General features: G+C 35.2%; 3 protein-coding genes across 7 annotated transcripts in view; 2 read left to right on the top strand and 1 right to left on the bottom strand.

Annotated features, from left to right (window-relative positions):
- Nucleotides 1–1,863, top strand: part of LOC113234801 (hsp70-Hsp90 organizing protein 1-like) — a 5,991-nt gene extending 4,128 nt beyond the window's left edge. For both annotated transcript variants that reach the window (XM_026470292.1, XM_026470293.1), the window contains one exon: nucleotides 471–1,863. In XM_026470292.1, coding sequence (XP_026326077.1) covers nucleotides 471–571 — 101 coding nt within the window. In that variant the 3' untranslated portion in view covers nucleotides 572–1,863. The remainder of the gene's footprint in view (nucleotides 1–470) is intronic.
- Nucleotides 1,864–3,870: 2,007 nt separating this feature from the next.
- Nucleotides 3,871–10,279, bottom strand: LOC113234655 (integrator complex subunit 3 homolog). 2 transcript variants are annotated; one of them, XM_026470059.1, is made up of 6 exons: nucleotides 10,143–10,279; nucleotides 7,376–9,967; nucleotides 6,612–6,737; nucleotides 5,735–5,863; nucleotides 4,528–4,612; nucleotides 4,318–4,337 (listed from the first exon to the last, which is right to left on the bottom strand). In XM_026470059.1, exons 1-5 carry the CDS (start codon nucleotides 10,215–10,217, stop codon nucleotides 4,547–4,549), a joined length of 2,988 nt encoding a protein of 995 aa, XP_026325844.1. In that variant the 5' UTR covers nucleotides 10,218–10,279; the 3' UTR covers nucleotides 4,318–4,337; nucleotides 4,528–4,546. The 2 variants fall into 2 exon arrangements, with proteins under 2 accessions (XP_026325843.1, XP_026325844.1); XM_026470058.1 differs by having other exon boundaries at nucleotides 3,871–4,612.
- A 464-nt stretch (nucleotides 10,280–10,743) lies between these two features.
- LOC113234783 (heterogeneous nuclear ribonucleoprotein M) lies at nucleotides 10,744–24,178 on the top strand. Of its 3 annotated transcripts, none has more exons than XM_026470265.1 (12): nucleotides 10,744–10,869; nucleotides 11,058–11,257; nucleotides 11,562–11,724; nucleotides 12,099–12,183; nucleotides 14,426–14,543; nucleotides 15,030–15,176; nucleotides 15,498–15,839; nucleotides 16,587–16,812; nucleotides 20,209–20,321; nucleotides 20,651–20,786; nucleotides 21,185–21,254; nucleotides 24,002–24,178. In XM_026470265.1, the coding sequence occupies exons 2-11, from the start codon at nucleotides 11,066–11,068 to the stop codon at nucleotides 21,238–21,240; spliced, it is 1,578 nt and encodes a 525-aa protein (XP_026326050.1). In that variant the 5' UTR covers nucleotides 10,744–10,869; nucleotides 11,058–11,065; the 3' UTR covers nucleotides 21,241–21,254; nucleotides 24,002–24,178. The 3 variants fall into 3 exon arrangements, with proteins under 3 accessions (XP_026326050.1, XP_026326051.1, XP_026326049.1); XM_026470266.1 differs by lacking the exon at nucleotides 24,002–24,178 and adding an exon at nucleotides 22,238–23,942 and having other exon boundaries at nucleotides 20,239–20,321; XM_026470264.1 differs by lacking the exon at nucleotides 24,002–24,178 and adding an exon at nucleotides 22,238–23,909.
- The last annotated feature ends 284 nt before the right edge of the window (nucleotides 24,179–24,462 follow it).

The raw sequence follows: 24,462 nt of genomic DNA, 5'->3' as shown, positions 1-24,462 counted from the left end.
GTAGAGAATCAAATTTTACGTTCAATAAGGATATAATATTAAATTTCGCATATTTTGAGTTACAACACTATTGTAATAGCAGTGCGGTATGTCGTCACAACATAATAGGAACACGCCCTAACCAGGAGGAATTACAATATGACAGTTGTTATAATGATTTACTTTTATAAATACCTGATTTTTTCAATAGTTTAAGAGCATTGTTCTTGTAGGGGTAGCCTTATTGCAAGTGTCCTTTCTCTTGGGCTTTCTACTATATCGTACAATTTGTATCAACACATTCGCCCTTTATCTCTATTAAGTTTATATAATTAATCTTGGTTTGTTTCTGTCTTCTTTTCTTTGATAATTCCTTCTGTGTGACATAACAAATTAATTAAAATATTATGTATCTCTTTTAATATGGTGGCCCAACATAAATCAATGACCCCATTTTTAAATATCTGATAATATTACAAAGTTCTTTTCAGGAGGAAATGACAACACTAAAGAAAAAGAAACAGCATTTCCTGAGAAAAAGAAATACAGTAAAGCACAAGCTCGCCAAAGATATAAACAAGGGAAGCTATAGTTTTAAGATATTTTGTTTTTACTTGTGCTAAGATTGCTACATGATTTATGTCGAGGATGTAAACAAAATGCAAATAACCTTGGTAAATTCTTGGGTTCAATAACCTTGTAGAGTCAATTTAATGCTCAGATTCACGAGGTTGTCAAACGTGAACATGCAGTTCGATCTTAGTATTGTAGTTGACCAGAATTTATGGCAAACTTTTAAAGTTGTTTATGTGTTAGTAAGTCCTTAAAAATGGCCTTAAGAAAAGACAGTATTACATCTAAGCTGCTTGCAAAAGTTACCATTTTCCGTCAGCACATAAATTTACTTATGCATTTACTCGCGTTGATGTTTGACCATCTAGACGGGCCTTTAGCTAGCGGAGTCACAAATTGTAGAAGCATTGTTTCAGCTTTTGTTGTTAATATAGCAGTTTTAAAATGACAATGGCAAACAGAGCGTACGTCAGTACTGTGGAGCGACAGAAGTGGAGCGGAAGCATTGCCCGTGCCCGTCTTCGGTCAGATTTGTACAAGATATAACAAAAGTATGCAATAACACTGGGATGTGATTATGATAATGTCCAAGGATTTGAACCTTTAACCAGAAACTAAATTTTAACCCCATCAGAAAAACTTACAAATCTGTTGATGTTGCAAATATTAAAAAAAAAGATTCTGTTTAAAATTGTTCAACACAATCAATACTTTCATATGTACTCGATAAAACGGTTTATAAAATTCTGGTCTCCTTAAAGGTTGATTTGTAGTAATAGGCTTATATTTACAACTTTGGTGAAGGATTTCTATCTTGTTAAGAATTCTATAGAATACAGTGTGATGTGTTCATAAGAGTAGGCATTTATAAAGACTAAAATGCGTATAAAAAGCCATAAATAAATTAAATTCAATGGTGTGTGATTTTATCCTATAAGGATATAGAGATCATTAATGTTGCGTTCATAATGTACGAAACGGGTTGGTTTTCGATACACCGTTATTTACTATTCTGTAAATGCAATAATTGTTTAGGCTACCTATTTTTTATGTGGTTAACATGGGGCATTTTTTTCACTATGCATAGTTTAAACGAGAAAAATAATGAAAGAGTAATTCAGTAAATGTTGTCGTATGTATTCAATATTATAATTAAGATCTAAATGTGTGCAATTTCTATCACTACAGAATCAATATCCTATGATATGTTGTTGTCAATCTATAAAATGTTTATAATCCCTATTTTTAACATTGTCAATACTTTATGTATCGTACAATGGTTTTATTTTTCAAATAAGATTTGTACAATGTGGTCCATCAACTATTTTCAATAAAAATTCAATAATTGTTTATTTCTTTTCATTTGCATAATGATTGAAAATTGCCCAGCGGTACAACGACGCGCCTAGTTGTCCGCTGCCCCGTCAGTTGTAATCGGGCGCTTGTCGACGAAATTTTCTCCGCCTGTGGCCTTACCATGAACTCTTATTACGATTCAGTTTAAAATCTATAATGAATCGTTGTGAGACAGCGTTACATGGAGTGTATATCACCATCCCGCTTTTTTGTCGTTGCGAACCTATATTGAACTGTGATAAGAGTTCATGATAAGGCCACTGTTCTTATGTTAATTGTCAGCGCGCGGGTTGCCGGACGCGAGAGGCGGTCACCTCCTAAAATGTAGGCTCACGTTGAAATATCTTCTATCTTAAGCTCAATTTACTTGGCTGTAGAGCGGAATGGAATATGTTTTTTGTAACGAATTTGTACGTAGCTTAATGAGCTTTATGTCAATTGCGTATGTAAACGTATCGAATTTGTATGAATTAACGTTCATACAAACTCGATACGAGTACAAAAAACGGGTCACGTGCCTACCGTAGAATTCTAGCGCATTCTCGGGAGTACTTGCGAGAAATGGCGCGAAGCGAGGCGCACTAGATATAAATAGACCTTTGCAAAATCTTTCATACAGCTTAAAAAGTTTTCGTTTCCTTCATAAATCAGGAACACAAATATCTCTTCCTTTTTCTGGTCTTCTGTTTCACATATAAGTGAAATAAAAACAATATCCAAGTCCAGTATCCTAATGACGTAAAAGATCTAGACTAAAACAACTGGAGCTCCTACTGTAGCCTAAGGTTCAATTTACATTGCGGCGGAACGGAAGCGAAATTTGCCTCGCTGCGCGAGGCGCGTGAAGTCGCCGGAAGACTCGAGCATTACCGCGGATTCTCGTGACGGTTACTTGAGCTTGTAGTAAGTAGGTGTTCATCTCCTTACGTAGGAACGAACACCGAACATGACTGAACAATGCTCTTCTTGTGTCAACTCATACAAACCCTACTTCTGAGCACGAGTCACCTCTACTCTACATAATCGCTGCTCAAATGCGCCAAGGACTTCAACTTCGTACTGCAGTTATATTTGAAGAGGTTTGTTACTTTCGGACGTATGGTTTTGGCCGTTATCTGTTGAAACCGCGACAAACCCTTGTCACGTTTTCCAATAAAATTTTATATTGTTTTTATTTCGCTTATTTGTGAAGCAGTAGAAAAAGAAAAGAAAAAACAAAGAGAAAATATATTATATTCGGGTTCATGTTTTATGGAAAGCTTATCCAAAAACACTGAAACATTTCGCAAAGTTTTAGGCTCTATTCACCTATTTTATCTAACTTTTCCCCCATGCATTATTACAATTTTTTTCGCTATAGTTTATGGCCTTTACATCATCGTACAAACTATCATATTCTGAATTCATGTTTTTTCTTTCACGATACATACACAACCTATTTCGGAAACGCTTGGCGTCCCCGTGTTTTTGCCAGGCGTCGTTCGACGGCAGTTGTGGAATCCCGCGATTGCGCGGTCACTCTCGAGCAAGCGCTAGAATTCCGTGGAACGACCTGGTTTTCGACTTGTATCTAGTTTGTGCGTTACACAATTCATCTTAAACTTCATTATGTTATGTACAATGTCGTTATAAAAATTCGCTTACATTTCATTCCACCGCAATGGAAATTGAGCCTTCAACTGCACCAATAAAAACGAATTACCTGTACTATGAGGACCAGAGCAACGGAATTCACCCAGTCCAGAAACAGTTTAGAAATGTTAATTTCTTAACTTGGTTCCACCGGGAATAAAACCTGGGACCTTCTCATCTAGCATCCACAATACAAACCTAACGGTCGACAAAATAGTGACATTTCGCGTAGTCGCGCAACCGTTTCGCGGCAATGTAAATGAAGCCTTAGGCAGCTAACAATAATTTTCAGTTTGGGAATTCGTATAATAAAAATCTGAAATAAAGGGGAAATACTTTATTGATCCTAGTGTAAAATGTATTTCGAAAATTGCATCAATACAATATCTTTTTTATTAAAATTTGGTCGTCCTTATAATTAAAATAAGTCCAACACTGTACGGCGAATAAAAAAATCTGTACAACCAGATACTTAACTTTACAAAATTAAATGACTACAGACGGTGTGAACTGTACAATGTTTCTAAACTTTCAAGGACATGTAGACAAAACGTGGTAAGCATTTACATGGAATCAAAATGGTAATATAAAACAGATCTCTAATAAACTAGGGCACATTCCCTAGTCAATAAAAAAGAACAATAGACGAAAAAAATAAGTTTTATTATGCTATTCCTTACTCTTATTAACTTAAGCCTCGCCATTTACATTTAAGTAAACTATATACAACTTTTTCGTAGACATGTCCTTGCGAAGTTATCCTGTCCATTTAACTTTACAAAACAATCGAGACTTATCTGAAAATTAGACCACGGTATATTACATTTACACATTACAAAGGCAAAGACGACAATTTAACTAAGGTACCATTCTTTGAATGCACCTTTGATAAACGTAAAGGTAACGACCTATAATTGTAATTAGATTAATTACATATTAATCAATATTTATTGTATTGAAGAGTTGCACTTTGGTGTTTAAAATTACCGTTTCTCTTAGAGATATGTCAATCGCTATCAGATATTGCCTTCTTCCGCCGTTTTGCTTGTTTCGGTTTAACAATTTCGTCCTCCTGAAAATAGTAAAGCATTATATACTAGTATCTAGCTCTTAGATTTCCAAAGTGGTCCCTATTGCACCCAGTGGGCGCTGGTAAGAGCCTCGGAAGTAATTGGGGGTGTTGACGCTGTCCAGGAGGTGCAATGCGGTCGCATTTGAAAAAAACACCTGAATGATCTATATGAACTACACTACAAATTATTTTTGTGTTAATTTCAAAAATACGTGTTTTCAATAATTTTTTGTGGTGGACGTTGAAATTTTTTTATCTTGTCTAAGTGGGCGGTGCCAAAAAGGTTGGGAACCTATGATCTGGCTGAACTCTTTCTAATCATCTTATTGATTTTTATATAATAAATATATAGTATACATTAATATAATAATTTATTTTTATTATTTATACTCGTATCTGTTAAGTTTATTATATTTCTTTCTCTTTTGCACACTATTGCGCTCCTATGACATTCGTTCTCACTGCCTTGGGTTGACTGAAAGAGATCTCTTTTAGAGATAGGTCCATTTTCTTTCACCTTCTCTATAATTAGTATTTTTTTGGTGCGATAAATAATAATTTATAATTAGTAAGTGTTTGAGTTACACTAATGAGTAATAATATAGAATAATAACCCTTTTCAGTATGTTACCGAGTTTAAGCAAACGATTCTCGTCATGATTTCCTCTAAAAAAAGCAACACTGCATAGTGTCAAGTTCAGGTTTTGTTTATCACCTTTATTATATTTATTTCTCTTTTGCACACTATTGCGCTCCTATGACCTTCGTTCTCACTGCCTTGGGTTGACAAAAATAAATAGTTTTTTGAAAAATTTCTGGTCTTATTCTACAATTTAATAATTTACAGAAATAGGAGTTAAAATTTGTCAATATAACATATGTATGGTTTCCACCATATATTATTATTTCACCGTATATTAGTATATTATTTCTTTTTAACTATAACTAAACTCTTATATAAGTATTTGAGTTTCCTAACTTTCTCAATAATATTGTTACTTACCCAATTTTCAATAGACTTGTGAGCTTTGTATATATGTATATAGTACATAAGTATTTCACACAAGTATTTTATATAATGCTTATTATTTTATTTATTTATTAATTATTTAAAATAATTACCTCACTCTCGTCGTTTGAAGAATGCAAATTCTGATTAAGTGGCAGCGAATTTGCAACTAATTTTCTAGCTCTCCTCGATATGGGCAGTTCATCTTCCCATGCCAGGGTAAACAAATCGCTATATTGTCTCTGAAATAAAAAAATCAAAATTTAAAATATTTTATGAATTACATTATTAATTTAAATATTTTATTAATTATTACATAACATAATACATTTATTTTAATTTTAGTGATAATAAGAATGTCGTGTCTTGTTTTTGAAATTTTAATAAAATTTCATTGTCAAAAATCTCACCAATTAGGTACCACCAACTGCCTACCTGATTAGTGAAAACGCATATTTTGATAAATGTCATATCTTTTTCCACAATGGATTTGATTTGTGCCCATTTTGGTAAAAAAAATGTTTTTGATAAGATCTATCAACTGGTGGTATCAATTCTGTGCAATGACTTTGTAATGTTTATTTAGCCAGTAACACTTAGTAACTTGTTGTCTCTTGAAACTTTTTTATTTATAATATTTAGGTAGGTATATATCGAGGAGGAGGAGGAGATTTTGTCGCATTGGAAAATGTACCTTACTACAAAATGTCGCTTATGACATTTCAAAATTCGATACATCAACAAAATTATTACCCATAACGTCGATGAAAAATTTAAAGTGTCCTAAGAGGCGTTTTGTCGTAAGGTCATTTTCCCTTACGACATATCAAAATTCCATCATCGATATATAATTTATATATACTATCATGTAAGTACTGTACAGATATTAATAGCATCCTGTACAAATATGAACCTTGAAAGAACATGGTAACTCACCAAGCAAGTACCAAATAATTATTCAGTAAATATAAAAAATATGAATATGCTTACCCTTAAACTATCGCTACTATTCGATTGTGCTAGCTGCAATGCTTTCTGCATACACTCCATGTTGAAAATTGACATATCATCCTGTTCTACGCAGCACACACGCATTTGCTCCAAGTGTCCTAGAACCTGGAAGTTTTTATTACAATTTTGTTTAAAAACGTACAGCGTGTGTAAGCACTAATGGTGCTGTACATACATACTGTATGACCTGTAAGTACAACATCACCAGTTCGGTCCTTGGGTTAGGAAATACATTTGAGACATTTTAATTCATGTGCAGATTAGTTCCTATGAAGTAAGGTCTTTGTTTTGATCAGTATGTGCTCTTTAACAGTTCATGAAAAATGTCAAGGCTTGATGAACCTGCCACAACTAAAAACTACTGATATGAGAAGTCTCCAAATCAAATTAGGATAGAACTATTGGGGACCTTTTGTATTCTTATTGTTGTAATGGTGGCTTTGCAGGGTCAACACTGTAACACTGCACTAGTAACTGGGTCTACTGTGTACACATGATTGCATGTATCTTGAAGTCAAGACCCAAAGAGTTAAAGAACTGTAGAATTTTTTTAGCTTTGATTGCTTTCACCACCCTTCAGTAGTATGTGTTTTATGATTTTACAATACTGCCGTGCTTACAGTAAGTGTATATGTATTACAAACATACTTAATGTTAATATTGTAAGCTGAGCAATTATATTATAAATAAAAGTATCCAAAGAATGTTGAAAAACATAAAATAACTAAAACCATAGAACTTACCAACTCAGCTGAAGGCGGAGCATTGGGTGGAATGCTATGTTTCCCAGGACGTTTTCTTTTGTTAGGACTAGTTCCGGGGTACCTCGTGCTCAACAGCACCGAAACTAAGTCTCCAACTTTATCTTCATAGTCCTGGCACCAGTACATAATGGTTGACAAAACAAATGTGTCTTCTTCCAGAAGTGGCCTACAGAACAGTTGTCGCACAACGTCAGCAGTAGGTCTCTCTTGTTTCAACATTAGAAGGACTGAAGTAACAGCTTCTGCATGTTCCTTATATGATAATTTCGGAATGATAGGCAAGACATCTTCAACAGAAATGTCGTGAGCAGTCAAAAGTTGCCACAAGCAATACTGTTCAAATGTCTCCCACCCAAGACTTGTTGACAACATAGTTGTAATATCATCAGACTTGAACATCATCAAGGTACCTTGTAATGTGAGACATACCAGGCGCTGCAACTGTGCAGCATCTAATGTAGAAACTATGGCATGCAATATCCTTATGTGGTTCTGGGTTTGTTCTTTAAATTCTCTGTAAACATCTGGTATCAACCACACTAAAACATTTGGGTCACATTCTTGACATTTTTCAAAATCATCTGCTATACTTTCGGCTATTTTTAGTTCTAAATGACTACAGTAATCTCTATATAGATCAGTTTTGAATTTTACATTTCGCCTTTTGGCTGCATCGCGCTCAGCGCGACGATCTCGTTCGTAACATACCCTCAAATAAAAAAGCAAACTATACCCCACTGCATGGTAAGTGCCTTGTGCTTGTATCTCTTTGAATGTTTCCATTACTAATTTACGTCGGTCTTCTGAGCCTGACATAAAAGGGAACATGGCAAATATGGGTGAATTTATAGCTGAATCGAGCTCTGCTTGCGTTGGGTTGCCAGAGACATGCAGTGGTGGTGCTTCCTGCATTGTGGCAATGAACAAGTCTGCCAGGGCAGCAGGTGTAGGCATTGGTGCATTACAAGCATTCAATAATGCTGTAGCAGCACTACTTGTACGTTCATCTAAAAGTGTTTCGGCAAGTGGTCGCAATAAAAGTGGTAATGCTGCAGCCAATTCTGGTCGTTCTCTTGCACGCACTTCTGATAAAGGCAAGTCATCGTCATCAGTGTCTTCTGCAATAATTGGTGGAGGATCTTCCTCATCGTCGGAAAATGCAGGCTCATCAGGACCTCCTCTAGGGATCTCTTCATTGCCTTCTTCTTTCATTCCTGATACTCCTTCACCATTCCCATTTGTGCAGAACTCTTTAAAGGTTTCCCTCACAGTAGTGCGGAGCTCTCTATCCAACTTAGGTGAATCAAATAAAGGGTGTAAATTAGGCAATACTCTTTTCTCAATTATTTGCTGAAGAGAATTAAATATCCCTTGCCTTACTTTATCTGCATAAGGAGGGTGGAAATTTGGAATGATTCGGCATAGGAAGTCCAACAGAGTGGCAGTGACAGCTGGGTGTGACCTCATTGAGTGATGCATCACCAAAATTGCTGGTTCTATGTTCATTATGTTGTCCTTTTCAGGGTCATAAAATAACCAGTCATAAAATAGTGCTAGCTTAGCATTTGAGGCTGCTACATTGGAAGTACAGGTTGTGAGGAGCCAGCCAATGACAGCCCATCTTGGAATGATATCAGAACAAAGCAACTCATTTGTTGGATGTATAACTCCAACAATGAATCTAATCATGTCACTCCTGAGAGATTGTGATTCTGGTGTAGCCAAGTACTGCCTTTGGAACCACTCTTGGTATTTTTTATGATGGCCAAATCTGACCTGAGAAGTGAGGAAGACTAATTTCCTTTCCATATCAGGGGTAAGTCTTGATTGTAAGTATCTTCGGGACGTTCTTGTTTGTAATAATTGAAGCACATTGGTAAAAGTGGGGCAAAGTGACTTTGGGTTATTCAGAATATCTTGCCATAGTTGATTGAATTCAGCAATGCGGGCAACATTCTGGAGAAGTCTCACTAAATCTCTACCCAGGGTTAACACATCAGCAAAACGCTCTCTTATAAGAGTTATAACAAAATTCACTTCTTTTTGCCGCAGGTGCATAAGTTGTGGTATATTGTGGTCTTCTATCAATCTTAAGTAAGTGTATACAACCATGCATATAAGTACAGGGAATTTGTCCAGCCATGCTCTGTTCTCTAAGTAAATGTCCAGAAGAGATTCTACTAAGTATATGTTCTTAGGAGTAATGTCACCTCCAGAGGCGTACCGCATCAAGTTCCAACAAACACTGTCCACACCATTGACTGCATTCCTTATCATTTCCTTCACAATCCATAGCAGCTGATTGCGGGTAGTGTCTTGGAACTTCAGATATCTTTCGAGAATCAAATTGGAGAGATTATTCAGCACAGAAGTAAGACCGTCTCTAGTGATGAGCGTAAGGTCCCTGTAACACTTGACAGCATTGTGGGGCTCTGTGAGAATAGACATGAGCATGCCTAGTGACACCTCCTCATGGTTCTTGCATACAGCGTTATTGAGCGCATCGTGAGCCTCCTTTTCACTGCAGTCAGTGACCAGGGATTGAAAGTAATTGTAAGCCCTCTCGTATCTCTGTAAAATACAAATGCTCACATAAATATCACAAGAAAACAGTTCGATTTGCGAAACCTTTGTAATTTCGCGCCACAAAATCAGCAGCGCCACCACCGGCAATGAATGAAATTATCGCCTTACATGGCCGACTAAACGATTCTTTGTTGAGAAACTGCGAAATTGAACACATTACCTCTTCTATTTCATCCTTGTTTTCTATGGCGGTGCACACAAAAAGCTTAGGCGAACTAGATTTGGCTTGCTCCATAATTTGTATATTATTAAAACTACTTATTTTAATAAAAATCTTGCGTAGGTTGTCTCCTGCATGGCTTTCGTAGGCGAAAAATATTTATGAAGCAATACACAATCAAAAATATGAATGTGTGCGTGTATATGTCATCCGGAGTAGGACAAAAATGCGAAAAAACACCGCTAGAGAGCGCTATGCTCTAAATTTTTGTAACGTTTCATTTCACTAGAGATATAAAATTATGTTAAAGTGATTAAATAAAAAAAGGGCTTCAATTATTGCCAAAATATGAAGAAAAGTCGTAGTATTTTAGTTGTTATATCAGTCAGTTATTCAAAGACTGTACTTTTGCTCAATCGAAGTGATTTTCTCAATTTTTGTAATTAGTTGTACGGTAATCAGCGTGTGAAGGAACGTTATTGGATTATTTACCAACATGCAGATTAAAATAACCATGAATACACTCGTCTGAGTGACGGAAAGGAAAAAAACATAGATTAGTACGCTAAAAATTGGCGTGGCAAATGGCAATACTACTTGTTTAGTCCGCCATTTTGTGGTTGTTCTAAATACGCATTGGCGTGCGTCACTTCATGTGGATTTTCGTAAAATAATCAGTAAAGATAGACTTGTGTAGTTGACAATTTCTTTGAAACTTGTAATAAAGGTACGTATTATTTAGAGTAGTCACAAATTGACATCTATCATTATGTATTACCCTTGAAAATAAGATTAATACCACTGTTTCCAACCGGCAACTTGCCGTAAATATTATTGATCTTGTAGTTTAATTTAACTGTAATTACGTTGTTGGATCATTCATTTTATATCAGTGTGGTGTTTAACGTGTAATAGTGAGCGCGATGGAAAACAACCAAAGGGAAAAGGAAAGAGATCGTTCGCGACGCGGCGACCGGCCATCCAGATTTTCAGATGCGACACGAGACCGTTCCAATGAACGCGGAGGCGACCGCACCGATGGGAAACGTTTGTTTGTGTCTAACATTCCATACGAGTTCCGCTGGACGGAATTAAAAGACCTTTTCAAAGAGAAGGTGAGTAACCATTTTAGCAAGTAGGCACAGTACAATGTTGCTGCCGAAGTTAAATTGTAATTACGTAGCACGTTGACCTGGCAGATAATCAATAATTTATTTAATGGAACGTTTCACTCCCTTTCATACCATTATTAACTTCTTAGTTACTCATCTAAAAAACAAGAATCATCTCTTGTTGTCTTTCCCAACATTAGTTTCCGGTCTTTCAAGCGTTTGTGCATGTTTCATGGACTGTTGAAACCGTCATTTTGGCGCGTCGAGTGTGACTCGTATTTATTGCTAATAAATGTCCTGTTTTTAGGTTGGTGATGTGGCATTTGTGGAATTATTCCATGATGAAAATGGTAAGCCTAGGGGATGCGGAGTGGTCGAGTTCACTAATTCAGAAGCAATGAAGAAAGCTCTTTTTGTCATGCACAGATATGAGTTGAATGGAAGAAAGCTTGTCTTGAAAGAAGAAACTGGTGAGTATATAAAAGCGAACATTGCTAAAAGTGAATGTTACTCAAATATCTAGAACTGAACATTTTAGAATAATAACAATATGATAATAAAATTGTTGTATCTTCAATTTTGGTCTTGTTCTAGTGTAATTATTTTTTAGTATTTTGAACTTATTTCCAAATACAACAACAAATAATATGTAAAATAGTATCATATGCAATAATAATATAACAACAACTGTGCCACTTATCAGCCACTTGTTACTGATGTTCCAATTTCATTATCTAATATGCATAATTAGCAGACATCGTGATTTGGAAATTTTTGGAACATTTGGAACTAATGTTGTTTAGTGCCAGGACAAATATTGTAAAATTTGATGCGTTCATTCCAGGTAACGAGAGAAGCAGATTGAACTCTTCAAGGTCAGGTGGTGGAGGAGGTGGTGGTGGCAGGAATGCCAGGGATGAAAAAGATGGGTACGATTTTCTTTATTATAACATTCATTTGTGCCATCAATTTCAATTGTTCAAATTTGGTAGATTACCAACATCTAGACAAACTAAAATCAGGTCACTCTTGGTCAATAGTTCAAATTTATACACCTGTGGAAGTACCAACTATAGTAGATACAAATCAATTCTATACATTACTGAGTGAGTGAATCCATGCAAGAAATCCATAAATATAATATTTCTATGGACTGCTAGAGAAATTGGGTTATTGTTGGAAAATTTTTCAAAGTGAATAAGAATTTGAAACGAACAGAGACTGCTTGTTTTCACTGTAGTATGATCTGAAGAAATTGTACTCCTATTTAAAAAAAACATGAAAATTGGATAGAGATGATTTAAATAAACCATCTCAATTTAGTGATGTATTTACCTATAATCTAAATTTATCACTAACCACAGAGGTAAAAATAATATTATTTGGATTAGTTATGAAGTAAAAAATCTTAAGAAATGAGCCCCTTCATAGGACTTCCTTTCTGAATAAAATTTCCGTAAAGTAAACCTGAAATGAAATGTCAAAATTGTACATAGGATAGGAAATGAAACTATTTTTCCGGATTTAAATCGCGTATATTTGTTTTTTCAAACAAACTGACGTTTCGGGCCCTTTTGGTCCCATGGTCACAAAACAAATATATGCGATTTAAATCCGGAAAAATAGTTTCATTTCCTATGTGTAACAATCGCGAAAAGCTAAGAACTCGATACGTACATAGGATGATAACTCTATTTAGAAAGCATTAGCACACAAGAAATAAATGCATTATTAATTAACTGGAAACAGAAGTAATGAATTTTGGAATAAAGCAGAAGTTGCATAAAGACTGAAAAAAAAAAAGAATCTGATAAAACAAAAAGTCAGTGAAAATTATAAGCAGCCACAAAATAGACAAGAGATTGTGTAAGACAAAATTGGAAATTGTACTGGTCAGTTAAAAAAGTCTCTGAAACAACAGAGAATCTATAATAGTAATATTATTGGGTAAGGAACATCTAACTTTGCATAACACACAGTCAAATTGAAATGACATGTAAAATGAGAAAAATTGCCATGAGTGCTCTGTAAATTTTAATGTGTCTTGTGAGTCAGAATAAGAAATTACCAGGTGTTCATAAAATACAGTAACATGACCAAGTAAGAGGCTTAATCTCATAACTATTTAATTACATAAATTCATAAAATAACAATACCAATACAATGGATAAAGTCAATGACTGTTTTGTTACACATAAATAAAACAAACAATAACTATAGGCCTTTGGGCTTAATATTAAACATGTGTAAGATTTTCTTTAATTTACTTGGTCGATGCACAGAAAACCTCGATGAATATTCTATATATATAGAAACCAAGCAGGATTTTGCAGGGATTTCTCCCAATCATAGAAATATGAATTTAGTGAAGGCTTACTATGTACTACAATAAGGTTTTACACTAACTACCACATATTTTGGTTCGCTATTTTACAACTTTGTCTATATATTTCTCCCAGAACAGGGAGTAGAAAAGATACAGGAGATAATAAGCACACAAGATAACTATTAAAAGCAAGTTTTTGCATTTGATTAATAGGTGGCAGCCAGACTTTTATCCAAGTCTATTAACAAGTAAAGTTACTTAACTTACATTAACTGCTGCTGTTGGTATACTTATACCAACAGCAGCAGTTAATGTAAAACTACATGTTGAAGGCGGAAAATAGTAGATTCACAAGATATATCGCATGGTGCCAGAAAGGAACTTGTCTCTTCATTCTTGTTTGCTTGCTATGAGGGAAATTAAAATTATATAGAAAAAAAAAATTCTTCTATAAAAAAACTTTATAAATTTTCTAAAAATAAAATTTATACAAAAAAGCGCTTTTGCTAATAGCAAACAATTAGGCGTTAGGTGAAATGAAATTTAGATTAATGTGTTTTATATAAACTGACACTTATAACTTATGTATGATAGTTATTTAAAATTAGTGTTAGAGTTATTTATTATTATCGAAAATGAAATTATAGTATATAAGTTTATATTAAACGTATGTTATATTGTTATATAAAATATGTTTATATTAAATGAAATTATGCTCATCAATATTAGGATAATAATCTTTATATGGTACATTGCACATTCGTAATTTCATATCACAGAAATTAGAAAAAAGAAATACAGCATTTTTTTTATTTCATCTTATGCATGCATTATATATTTTCCAGTTGGGGAGTCAACAAACAAAGGGAGCCAGAGAACTTCAACACATATGGGCTTAGTCTCCAGTTCCTCGAGTCCATCAATGTGCAACCTCCACTAGTGAAGAAAGTTTTTGTGGCTAATGTAAGTATAGATTAAAGTAACCTTGCTGGTTCACTAGTTAAGCACTCGGTACATTATATTATTATATGCTTTATTTATTGACTATATTAGTAAAAAAAGGCTTAATATTTTATATCGACGTGACCGAGTATCTCTCTTAATTAACGGGTTTAATAAAAATTCTGGGCGTCATTTCATTTGTATATAATATCTCTGTACAAGTGTAATACCATGAAGCTTTTTTACGATACTTAGGATTCTTTGTGTCTAGATAGTATTTTCTGGATTTAGAAAATCAGTAATTACCATTGTAAGTTGTGTTACTGTGCCTTGGGATAGTCATAATCTAAGAAACAAATCATTGACTTTTTTTAGATTTGTAACATGTGGAATGATTAATCCATGCAGCTATCTATCTGAGCCCTCAATCAACCAGGGCAGAATTTGGGCACCTATTTCCCACTGATTACTGCTATTGTGAATAACATACTTTATTTTTGTTTTCAGCTGGATTACAAAGCTGACCGTGCAAAGATAAAGGAAGTATTCAAAATGGCGGGCAAAGTTCGGAACATAGATCTGGCGGTGGACAAAGACGGCAACAGTAGAGGATTTGCCGTCATTGAATACGACCATCCTGTTGAAGCTGTACAGGTAACATTACAAAAAAGAAAGACTTCTCGAAAACAATTCTGTACAGTTGTTGTCACATTTGGCAGACTAACTAGATCAGTTGGTGATAATAGTAAGGCAATATAATACACAGCGATATTCCGAGACGAATTTTTAAAGCGACTTGGCTCTGTGTAAATGGAAACACAAACTGCAGTTCAAACTGAAATATAAAATCTTATGCGTTTTCTAAGTATTTCGAGATTGGTTCCAGTTACGTGATTGGGCGGGCCCCTATTACAGAGTGATTCTTTCTCCAGTGCTATTTCTTATAATCTTATAATATAATCTATCTTTTTCCAGGCAATATCAATGTTCGACAAACAAACCCTTTATGAAAGACGTATGACAGTCAGAATGGACAGAGGTACTGATAAATCTGAGCCAAAATTACCCGACGGCCTTAAAGGCATTGGATTAGGTTTGGGACCAAATGGAGAACCGTTGAGAGATGTGGCAAGAAATCTACCACAGACAGCTACTCCTAGTAACTTGGGGCTGGCGAACACAACATCGACGATAGGCGCTGGAGTTCTGGGGGCCGTACCTGCAGCAGCTAGCGTCGCTTTGAACGGTCTTGGTACCGGGTTATCTGCTAGTACTCTTAACACTAATACCGCGTTGGGTGGAGGCTTAGGATTGCAGGTAAAGTGCACATATTTTTTTTATCTAAGGGTCTATATTATTTCTCTATGATATCTCTCGATGATATAGAATATTAGTTGGTATGAAGTCGGGGAATGCAGTTTGTATGCTGTCGCGCAGCATAACAAATCCCGAATGGCAGTTCAATCCCGTGAAACCAACTTTTCGACTGTCTTGCAAATGCGAAATAGCAATTAGATGTGTTGCTGTATCACTGGTTTTTTCTTTTAATGTACCTTTTATTATAATAATGACTGGTTTATTCCCATTTGTCACCACTGGCGACAAATGGAAAAGAAAATCCCATGTTACAAAGTGGTGACAAACAGGATAAAAAAATTGCAGTTGTTGCCAATGGTGATTTCTACTGGCGATAAATGGGAAAAAAAAAATCCCATATCCCACCTGGTAACATATGGGACTTTTTTCCCATTTGTCGCCAGTGGAAACAAAGCCAGTGGTGACAACTGGGAATAAACCCCTAAGTTTTTTAATCCAAGCAAGCTGTCATATCTTAATTGTTTAACCCACTGCCTCTCAAACAGAGGGTTGTGGGCTCAAATGCAGACTTACACTTTTTGTGAGTTTGAGTTTTTCGGAATTTAAGTTAAATTTATTTCAAAATTTACTATGACATTTTTATTGGAGGAAAATGTTGTTAGGAATTCAACCATTGTAACAAGCTTCTTTTCAGTTCCCCTTTTGTGTGGTATCTATAATTTCAACGCACTTATTCTCTTTTTGCAGGCACTAGGACTGACTGGTCTAGGTGCTCTCCAAAACCAACTACTCCAGCAAGGTCTAACAGCTAACGACCTAGCCACTATGATCCAGGCACAAGCTCAAGCCAATGTGAACACTGCAAACTTGGGCCTTGGCAATTCAGATTTGACCTCGAACGTTTTAGGCAACAGTGGATTAACCAACAGTGTCCTGGGAGCAAATAGCGCAATGAACTCGGGCCCGTTATCAGGTAGTTATTTTTTTTATTAATTGAGGACATTCCCGTCATTAGCAATCGGGAGCGTACTTGACACAAAGCAATTGTACAGAGGTTGAGCTCAAATGTGTGTAGAAGCTCGCTTTGATAGTCCAGATAGTAGCAATGCATATTATGTTAAGACAATGTTATGTTAAGTGATTTATGAAGTCTGACTGGAGGACTTAAATGAAACAAAAAAGGTTTTATAAAGAAAATTATTAAGATTCCTTATTGCAGTTGACTTTATATCATTAATGTCTTATGAAATAATTTTATAGAACAATTCTTCTTTGTTACACAAGTTATTCAAGATTCCTGTTGCATGGTTGCTCTGCCAATTGTTGTTATTTGCTAGTGTTGTAGTTATGTTGTCCTTAGTAGTATCACAAATATTTGTCTTGGTGTCACTTATGCTCTCAATGATTGTTTCGGTTGGGGATGTGCTTAACTATTCATATGTGAATGATTCAATTTGTACATTTCTTACCCTTCTGAGCATTTGTTTCCATTCACTGTTATGCTATGCATTGAGAGGAATCACCTGTGAAGAAGAGGTTCAATCCACAAGTACGTAAATATTCTCATTAACACCGTATCAAAGACTGCCAAGTGTTAGTATTGACAATTGATATCAATGTTAATATTTATTAATTTGATTTTTAAAAGTCCTGCAACATGGGGATTGTCTAAATATTACTTGTCAGCCTTTCATGCTCCGCTTTTAGCATGATCGCAATGACTAATGTCATATTGTATAGAGAAACTTTCTTCGCGACAAAGCGTCAATTTCGTACACTAATACTGTACGTTTAAGAGAGACTATTCGAGTGCAACGACACTGACGCCGCGTCTGTGACTTTCCGTAATAGACTATATTATCGCTCCGCTGTGGCGACGTCGTTCCTAAGTCCACCTTTAAGGCAACGCCTTTTGACAATGGTAGTAGAATCCATTCAATATACTTTATTGCTTCAAAATAATAAAAAAAGTCACATTTGGCATTTAAATCGTAAAATAAAGTTAGCTGTTCCATATATTTCATACCTTGTTTAAGTTAGCGACCTAAGGTTCAGGCCATACAGACGCGGTACAGCGGGAAAAGCGGTCTGGGGGCGGACCTGTGGGCGTATCGGGGCATGCCACACGGCTGTCCCACGCGTAATTCGAGGTGGGACAGCGACGCGAAGACGACCGGTGCGACACTCAAAAGCAACCAAGTTTCATTTTCTATATAGATTTACGGAAAGCACCATTTCGCTGTCGGATAAAAAAAAAAACTTTTATTCGCGTTAGGAAAGCAACGCAAATAAAAAAAATCACTATCTCGTACGGGGTCAGAGCGGCAACATAGCGAAAATTCTAACGCGATCTTTTATCTATAAATTCTAAAATAATAAAATATCTATCTACCTAATAAAAATCTAAAATTATAATCCTAATAATTACACATGTTCATTAGTTATTTATATCAATATAATATTATTTTTTTAATTAATTTGTTAACAAGAATAATCCTGAAGGTTTATTTAAAAAAAATAAATTTAAAATCACCTAAAATGTTATATTCTGGACAGGTACTTTTAAATAAAGTAGTCAAGGTATTTGAAATTGAGTGTCCAACTTTCTCCTTACTTCGGCAATACAAATTGAAAATTCGAGAACCCTTGTCTACTACATCACGTCTCATTATATTGATATAATAAATGTGTATGATGTATTAATCTGATTTAAATAAATGAAGAGAACAATAACTGAATGAGTCTCAACTTGTTTTTTTACTTGTCTCGCTTCATATTTCGGAAAACGAAAGCAACTCCTCTCTTTATCCCGTTTAGATGTTCATAAACAGCCGTACATAGCACAACTCACTACCACTATAAACAGTAACGTACTATGATGTTATATATTAACGTACAAGTTTCTTAATGAATAAATGAAAACTATATTCAAATATCAAAACCGTTTTAGCTCGAAAACAGCTCGTCGATAGCCTAGTTGCCGTTCAATCAATGTGACCGTCAATGTGCGGGGCGTGGTGCGGTATCTAAAACTAGGGAGGGGCGGAGTGTCCATTCGCGTTACTTTTTTTCTCTGGGAGGGTACTTAGAACTGGAACATTACAAAAATCTCCGTCTCTGGAATGCGCTCGCTCCTGCTGATTGAGTGATTGATTTATAGTAGCAGTAGAGCTCCTTGTAAAAGATTTCGTCCAGTGAAGTACTGCCTTACCTATTTCTGCCGCCAAGCATTAATGTCAGCGTTACTGTGTTCCGGTTTTGAAGGGTAAGGGTGCTGGTGAAATTACAGGAACATGGGACATGTCAACTTATGTCTCAGGGTGACGGGCGCTGTGGCAGTGCCCCTCAGATCTTTGCGATTTAAAGCTCCTAGGACACTGCAATTGTTATGGACAGGCGTGTAGCTTACCATCAGACGCAAGACTTGTTCATACCGTCACTTGATATTATAAAAAAAAGATTGGTTAGAGATAATCCACTAAAGCCGCATTCATATTGGCAAGTTAATTAGCTCTCACGTGTTGTTTACTCAGTTTGCTACTCTTAAGTGACTCTTTATCTGGCACTTTGAATTTCTTGAAATATTCTTTTTTTTATTTTTAACACCTTTATGCACTAGCCCTACTATTTTAACGTTTGTTAACGCCCGCTTATCCTTGTTTCTCACTCTACCTTAGTCCTTGTCATTTTTTATGCATTTGTGCCAAAGAGAGCAGCCTATACTAGGTTGCTAACTTAAATGTTGTATAATTGAGAAAATCTTAATTGTACAGCTGCTTTATTTAGCGATTCGAGTGGGGTCCTCATAGTAAATGTTATTTAGTTTCACATACTTGCCCTTAAAATAGTTTCAGTTAATTTTGTTTAACTACATGTAACTTGTAATCAAATTTTCTTGATCTGCACAACATTGATTATACTCAAATGAACAATTTTTCCCAAGGAACATATTATAACTAATACTGAAATAAGTCCATCTATCGTGCATACATTTTTGGTTTAATTTTCTTAACCTAATTTTAGATTCTTTTGGGCTCTCTGTGTTATTTCTTTTGTTTTTTCTTTTTGTATTTCGTTATGGCCATATTTACTGGAACGTAGAGGCTTGGTGATCTAAAACCACCACAAATTGGTTTGTATAAATGATGAGATCCATTGTTCTCTTGTAATTTTGTGAAGGAAATAAAAAATATATATTACAATTACTAGACAATCTTTATTACTGTGTAGACTTGCGGTTGGTACTTGTTTTTGGGGATAATATTGAATTCATGAGTAGAATCAGTATTATGCAGATGAATAATTATTTTGATATCTGTAACATACTAATAATAATCTTTTCTATAATGTGGTTGTTCTTATGTTTTAGCTAATAGACAACTTGGCGGTATGTCAACAGTGGCGAGTCAAGGGTACGGACGTGAACCACCCGTACAACAATCTAATAGAGATAAACCATCTGATATGGTTGTAATTACGAATGTAAGTTGTTTGCCTGTGGTTATTGTAAACACTTTTCTTTAAATCATGTAATTTAATGAGCTGAATCGCGTATCTATAATTAAATCGTATATGTTACCTTTAAAACTAGGCCTTTATTATCGGGGCACTCAACAAAAAAGGTACGCCGTAAAAAAGCCTATTAACATAATGATTTTTTAAAGTTGTAGATCTAAAATTGTGTAATAAATTCATCTTTAAGTGTTCACTCTCGCTCACATACCCCATAGTAACACGATTGAAAGAAAGAATATACTTGTTGCTTGGATGCATTAATAAAAACAAATTTCTGACCCATTCTTTGTTTGCAGTTACCACCCACTGTGACTTGGCAACTGATCCGCGAGAAATTCAGCGAGTGTGGCGATGTAAAATTCGCAGAGATGACAGCCCCCGACACAGCTATCGTTCGCTTCCACCAGGAATGGGACGCAGAGAGGGCTATCAGTATCCTTTTTCAAACAAAATATTACATTGTTGCAATTATTTTTGTTTTGTTCTTTTAAAAAAATACTTATTGAAATAAATAAAATAACCAATCAGTTAGCCATTTGGTGACACCTATTGGATTAGTTTCTTAATTTCCACATTGTATGAATTCATTTAAGGGAATAAAAACAACTGAAAACGTCAATTATTTTACCGGCGAAATAAAATTATATTTTTGTCAGTTGTAAACTGAATCGATTTAGATGAAACGAAATGGTTAGATATTGTAGTAGTATTTTATGTAGCTCTACATGCTATTATTTTAACTTTTGCTTTTTTCGTATTATACAATAAGCAGACAGTTTTGGTGTAATTGATATTTTTTGCATTTCATATTTCCTTAACTAAATTTTCAGAAATGTTTGACAGAACCCGCATTGATGGCAGGACAATCGACGTACGTTTCTTCTGAACGCCGTAACGCCGGTAAGTAAAACTTCTGACTTTTCAGATTTGTTGGGTTACCTTAAAGTTATTTGAAGTCATTTTCTTTCTTTTTATACTTGGCAAATTACTATCGACTTGTCATAGAACAGCGGTTTAGGATTCCCATTGACAAAAACTCTTCGTTGGTGGACCAAAGCCGTGTCTTGAAAAATTATTTTTCTGAATATCCGTACATTATGAGTAGATTTTTCTCAAATCAAAACACTATTTGCAGGATTTAAGCTTCTTGATCGTCACTGGGTTAAGGATACAGCGTTAATATTTATTCGTGTCAATCCTTTTCGCTGGTTTCTGAACCGAATTCTGAAGGTCAAAGAACCTGTTTAAAAGACGATTTCTATCTATTAAAAAACCGGATTGGATGATCTCTCGTACATAGTTTTTACTCTATACAATGACAACCGGCTTTATCAGTATTATCACCCTCGATGGAAGCGTCTCCTGATTGAAGGTCCTAATCATTGCCATCCCTCTGACATTATCATATGTATAGGCAGCACCATTTTAAACCTAAGCCTATTTTAAACCATCGGAATTAGATAAGGTTTATAAGGCCTTAATTGTCTTAATATGCGCCTTTATCAAGTTTTTTTTATTTCTATACGAAATTTTCTCTTTGAGAATCAACAGGAAATGACAGATCGTTCTATATCTATGTTCGAGAGCTGTATGCCTATTGGACTGCTAGGACAGGCAACAGTATCGTATAGTTCGATAGATTGGCCTTACTTACTCGGCCCTGTGTGCGATTCGTCACAGAAAATACTATTAGCGAACGGTTGGGCTTAATTGAATCAGATCTCTCATTTGCTGTCGATGTTTCCGTATCGGAAATAAATACGCAACCGAAAAATCTACTCATTACACAAAATCGCCTTTCATGAGAAACAATTTCTACACTGTCCTTTATTGTCCAAAAAGGTTTTTACAGCGAATTTGTATGTTTTATTTATTGATTTCAGGCATGTATCGTATTCAAGTCGGTCTGTTGCGCGGTTTGTATAAACTTGGGCAGCCTGGATAGAAAACTGCTTTTATCTTCGTCTTTATTGTGGCTTGTTTAATGTTCTGTTTCCATTTGGTTGACATGCTCTACCGATTTAATGTATCCTAAGTTAATTAGCATAAGTGTCTTAATGTTTGCTGTACTTTCAAATGATAAAGCTTCAATAAATTCTATTCAAAAGGTCAAAACTCGTCTTGAAATTGCTTGTTGGAAACACCTTAACTGCTACGTGATTTGTGCATTACAGTTTTTTAGGTAAAGTATCGAACGTTGTGACTTCTGTTTCGTCTGACAACGTGGTATTATTATGGTTTATTCACGTGTCAAACGAATCGACATCTTGACATTGTTACAAATTTTGATCCAGGAATCTAAAATTGTAGTAACAAAATGTATTCGGACTTTCGTATACCTATACTTAGGTATTATACATCACATTTGTAAATATTGGATGTTTGTTCCATGATGTTCATCATGCTTAGATGCTGAATACATAGACTCCACTCGGCCCTTATTGCGCGTCGTTTCATAAATTGTTAGTCCGACAGAGTTACAAAGAAGGTATATGTAGGTTCTTTATAAACCAATATAGTATATAGTATGTACATACCTAATCAGTGTAAACAGGTTTCCGTGTTACGATAATTGTGCAAGTCCTGCAGTGCTGAAGTAATTTTTAAGCGGTCATTCCTGTCCTTATCGGTTGCAATGATTGCTACAACGCAATTGTAGGTATCGCTACTTTGCGAGTGTATAACTCACGATTAACCTCGATGCGGTCATGTGCAATTACGGTCTAGGAGAATGAGGTTTTTGTAATTTGTTTAAAATTCCGAGAAGTTAGAATTGATGTAGATAATATATTTTGATAAAATGTTATCAGCAGACTGACTACCGTAATAAGTGTAATAATTGTTTAGTGGTCTGAACTAATCTCATATTATTTTAAAGATATTGCAATTGTAAGTGTGATTCGCTTGATTTTGGGGCTATTTTGAATAGTAGAATATCAATTTTCTTTTCATCATCACACAAATTGTAACTTTTCTCCACGGGCTACACTGCGACATACTTTTGCCACAAAGAGGACAGTCTCGTGGGATCTGTAGGCGACCATCGCGACAAATCTTGCACATCACCAGATTTTCGAAGCAGAAGTTTAGTTCATCAGGCTCAAGAGGTTTTCCCTGGATGAAGAGTCTTGGTCATCATTTGCACCTTTTTCGATGTGGGCTTGATGACTCTATTCTCTACATATTTTCGTGTGGTAAGTTTTGTAGCACTCGACTTGTTACTTTATCATTGAATTTGCATGGGGTTTTCGGTGGTATTTGAGTTTATTGTCTGACGATCTTGGATACCGGACATTCTGCGTAAAATGACAGTCGAATACTTTGGACCCAAACACATCACCAGCGACGCGACGTAGCAACAACTTTTTGACTTGCATTCGCATCATGTCGCGTCGCTTTGATGTGTGTAGCCTTTGCTATTCGATTGGAGTTCTAATTTTACTCATTTGAAAGTCTTATTGTGGAGGAGTGGAATTATTGCAATAGATCTGGTAATTTGTTGTGCGGAAGTTTTTTGTAATATGTAGGTACCATTTTCTGGGTTCGCACGTTTTATCTTGAAGGCAGTCTTTTCGAAGTAGTGTGGTTTCGAAACAATATAATTTCTAATTTAGATTTTGTTTATTGACATAAACCAATGCTTTCAGATTGTTGACGGGATTTGAAAACTAAAACCTGAATAGGTACATTATTTCAGTATTCTTGAAATGCAAGACCAAGAGGTGGACAAACGTATTTCTTACGCAATAGATATAACTAAATGCGAGTAAACTCAAACAACGAGAGTTAGAACCATGCTAGTCACAGACGTCGCGAAGGTAATAAAAATTTATAGCGGTAGAAATATTAACCTGATTTTAATTATTTATTAGGATAAACTCAATAAATAAAACTATTGTTTCAGATCACACCAGGAATTTATGATACAGATATTATTAATTAATGTTCTTTTAAATATAGTTTTGGTGCTAATTAATAAAATGAGACTGAATAAAACCATCTTTAATTATAATATTCCTTAGAATAATTCTCACAACATTCAAGGGTTTTTCTTCCAGAAATGTAGTAGTTTATAAATGGGGATTCGTACTACCATAACCAAAAATTC

This window comes from Hyposmocoma kahamanoa, unplaced genomic scaffold (assembly GCF_003589595.1).
Source record: "Hyposmocoma kahamanoa isolate Upper Pololo Valley unplaced genomic scaffold, ASM358959v1 86, whole genome shotgun sequence".
NCBI classification, from domain to species: Eukaryota; Metazoa; Arthropoda; class Insecta; order Lepidoptera; family Cosmopterigidae; genus Hyposmocoma; species Hyposmocoma kahamanoa.
This window is presented reverse-complemented; position numbering and strand designations above follow the sequence as displayed.

Excerpts from the sequence above, each read along its gene's own strand:
- LOC113234783 (XM_026470265.1), top strand. The coding sequence starts at position 11,066 with ATGGAAAACAACCAAAGGGAAAAGGAAAGAGATCGTTCGCGACGCGGC. Across the intron at positions 16,813-20,208 it reads GAACTCGGGCCCGTTATCAG|CTAATAGACAACTTGGCGGT; the intron begins GTAGTTATTTTT and ends CTTATGTTTTAG. Across the intron at positions 20,787-21,184 it reads GGACGCAGAGAGGGCTATCA|AAATGTTTGACAGAACCCGC; the intron begins GTATCCTTTTTC and ends CTAAATTTTCAG.
- LOC113234655 (XM_026470058.1), bottom strand. The coding sequence starts at position 10,217 with ATGGAGCAAGCCAAATCTAGTTCGCCTAAGCTTTTTGTGTGCACCGCC. Across the intron at positions 5,864-6,611 it reads ATAGTAGCGATAGTTTAAGG|AGACAATATAGCGATTTGTT; the intron begins GTAAGCATATTC and ends TTTTTATTTCAG. Across the intron at positions 4,613-5,734 it reads CTTCAAACGACGAGAGTGAG|GAGGACGAAATTGTTAAACC; the intron begins GTAATTATTTTA and ends TACTATTTTCAG.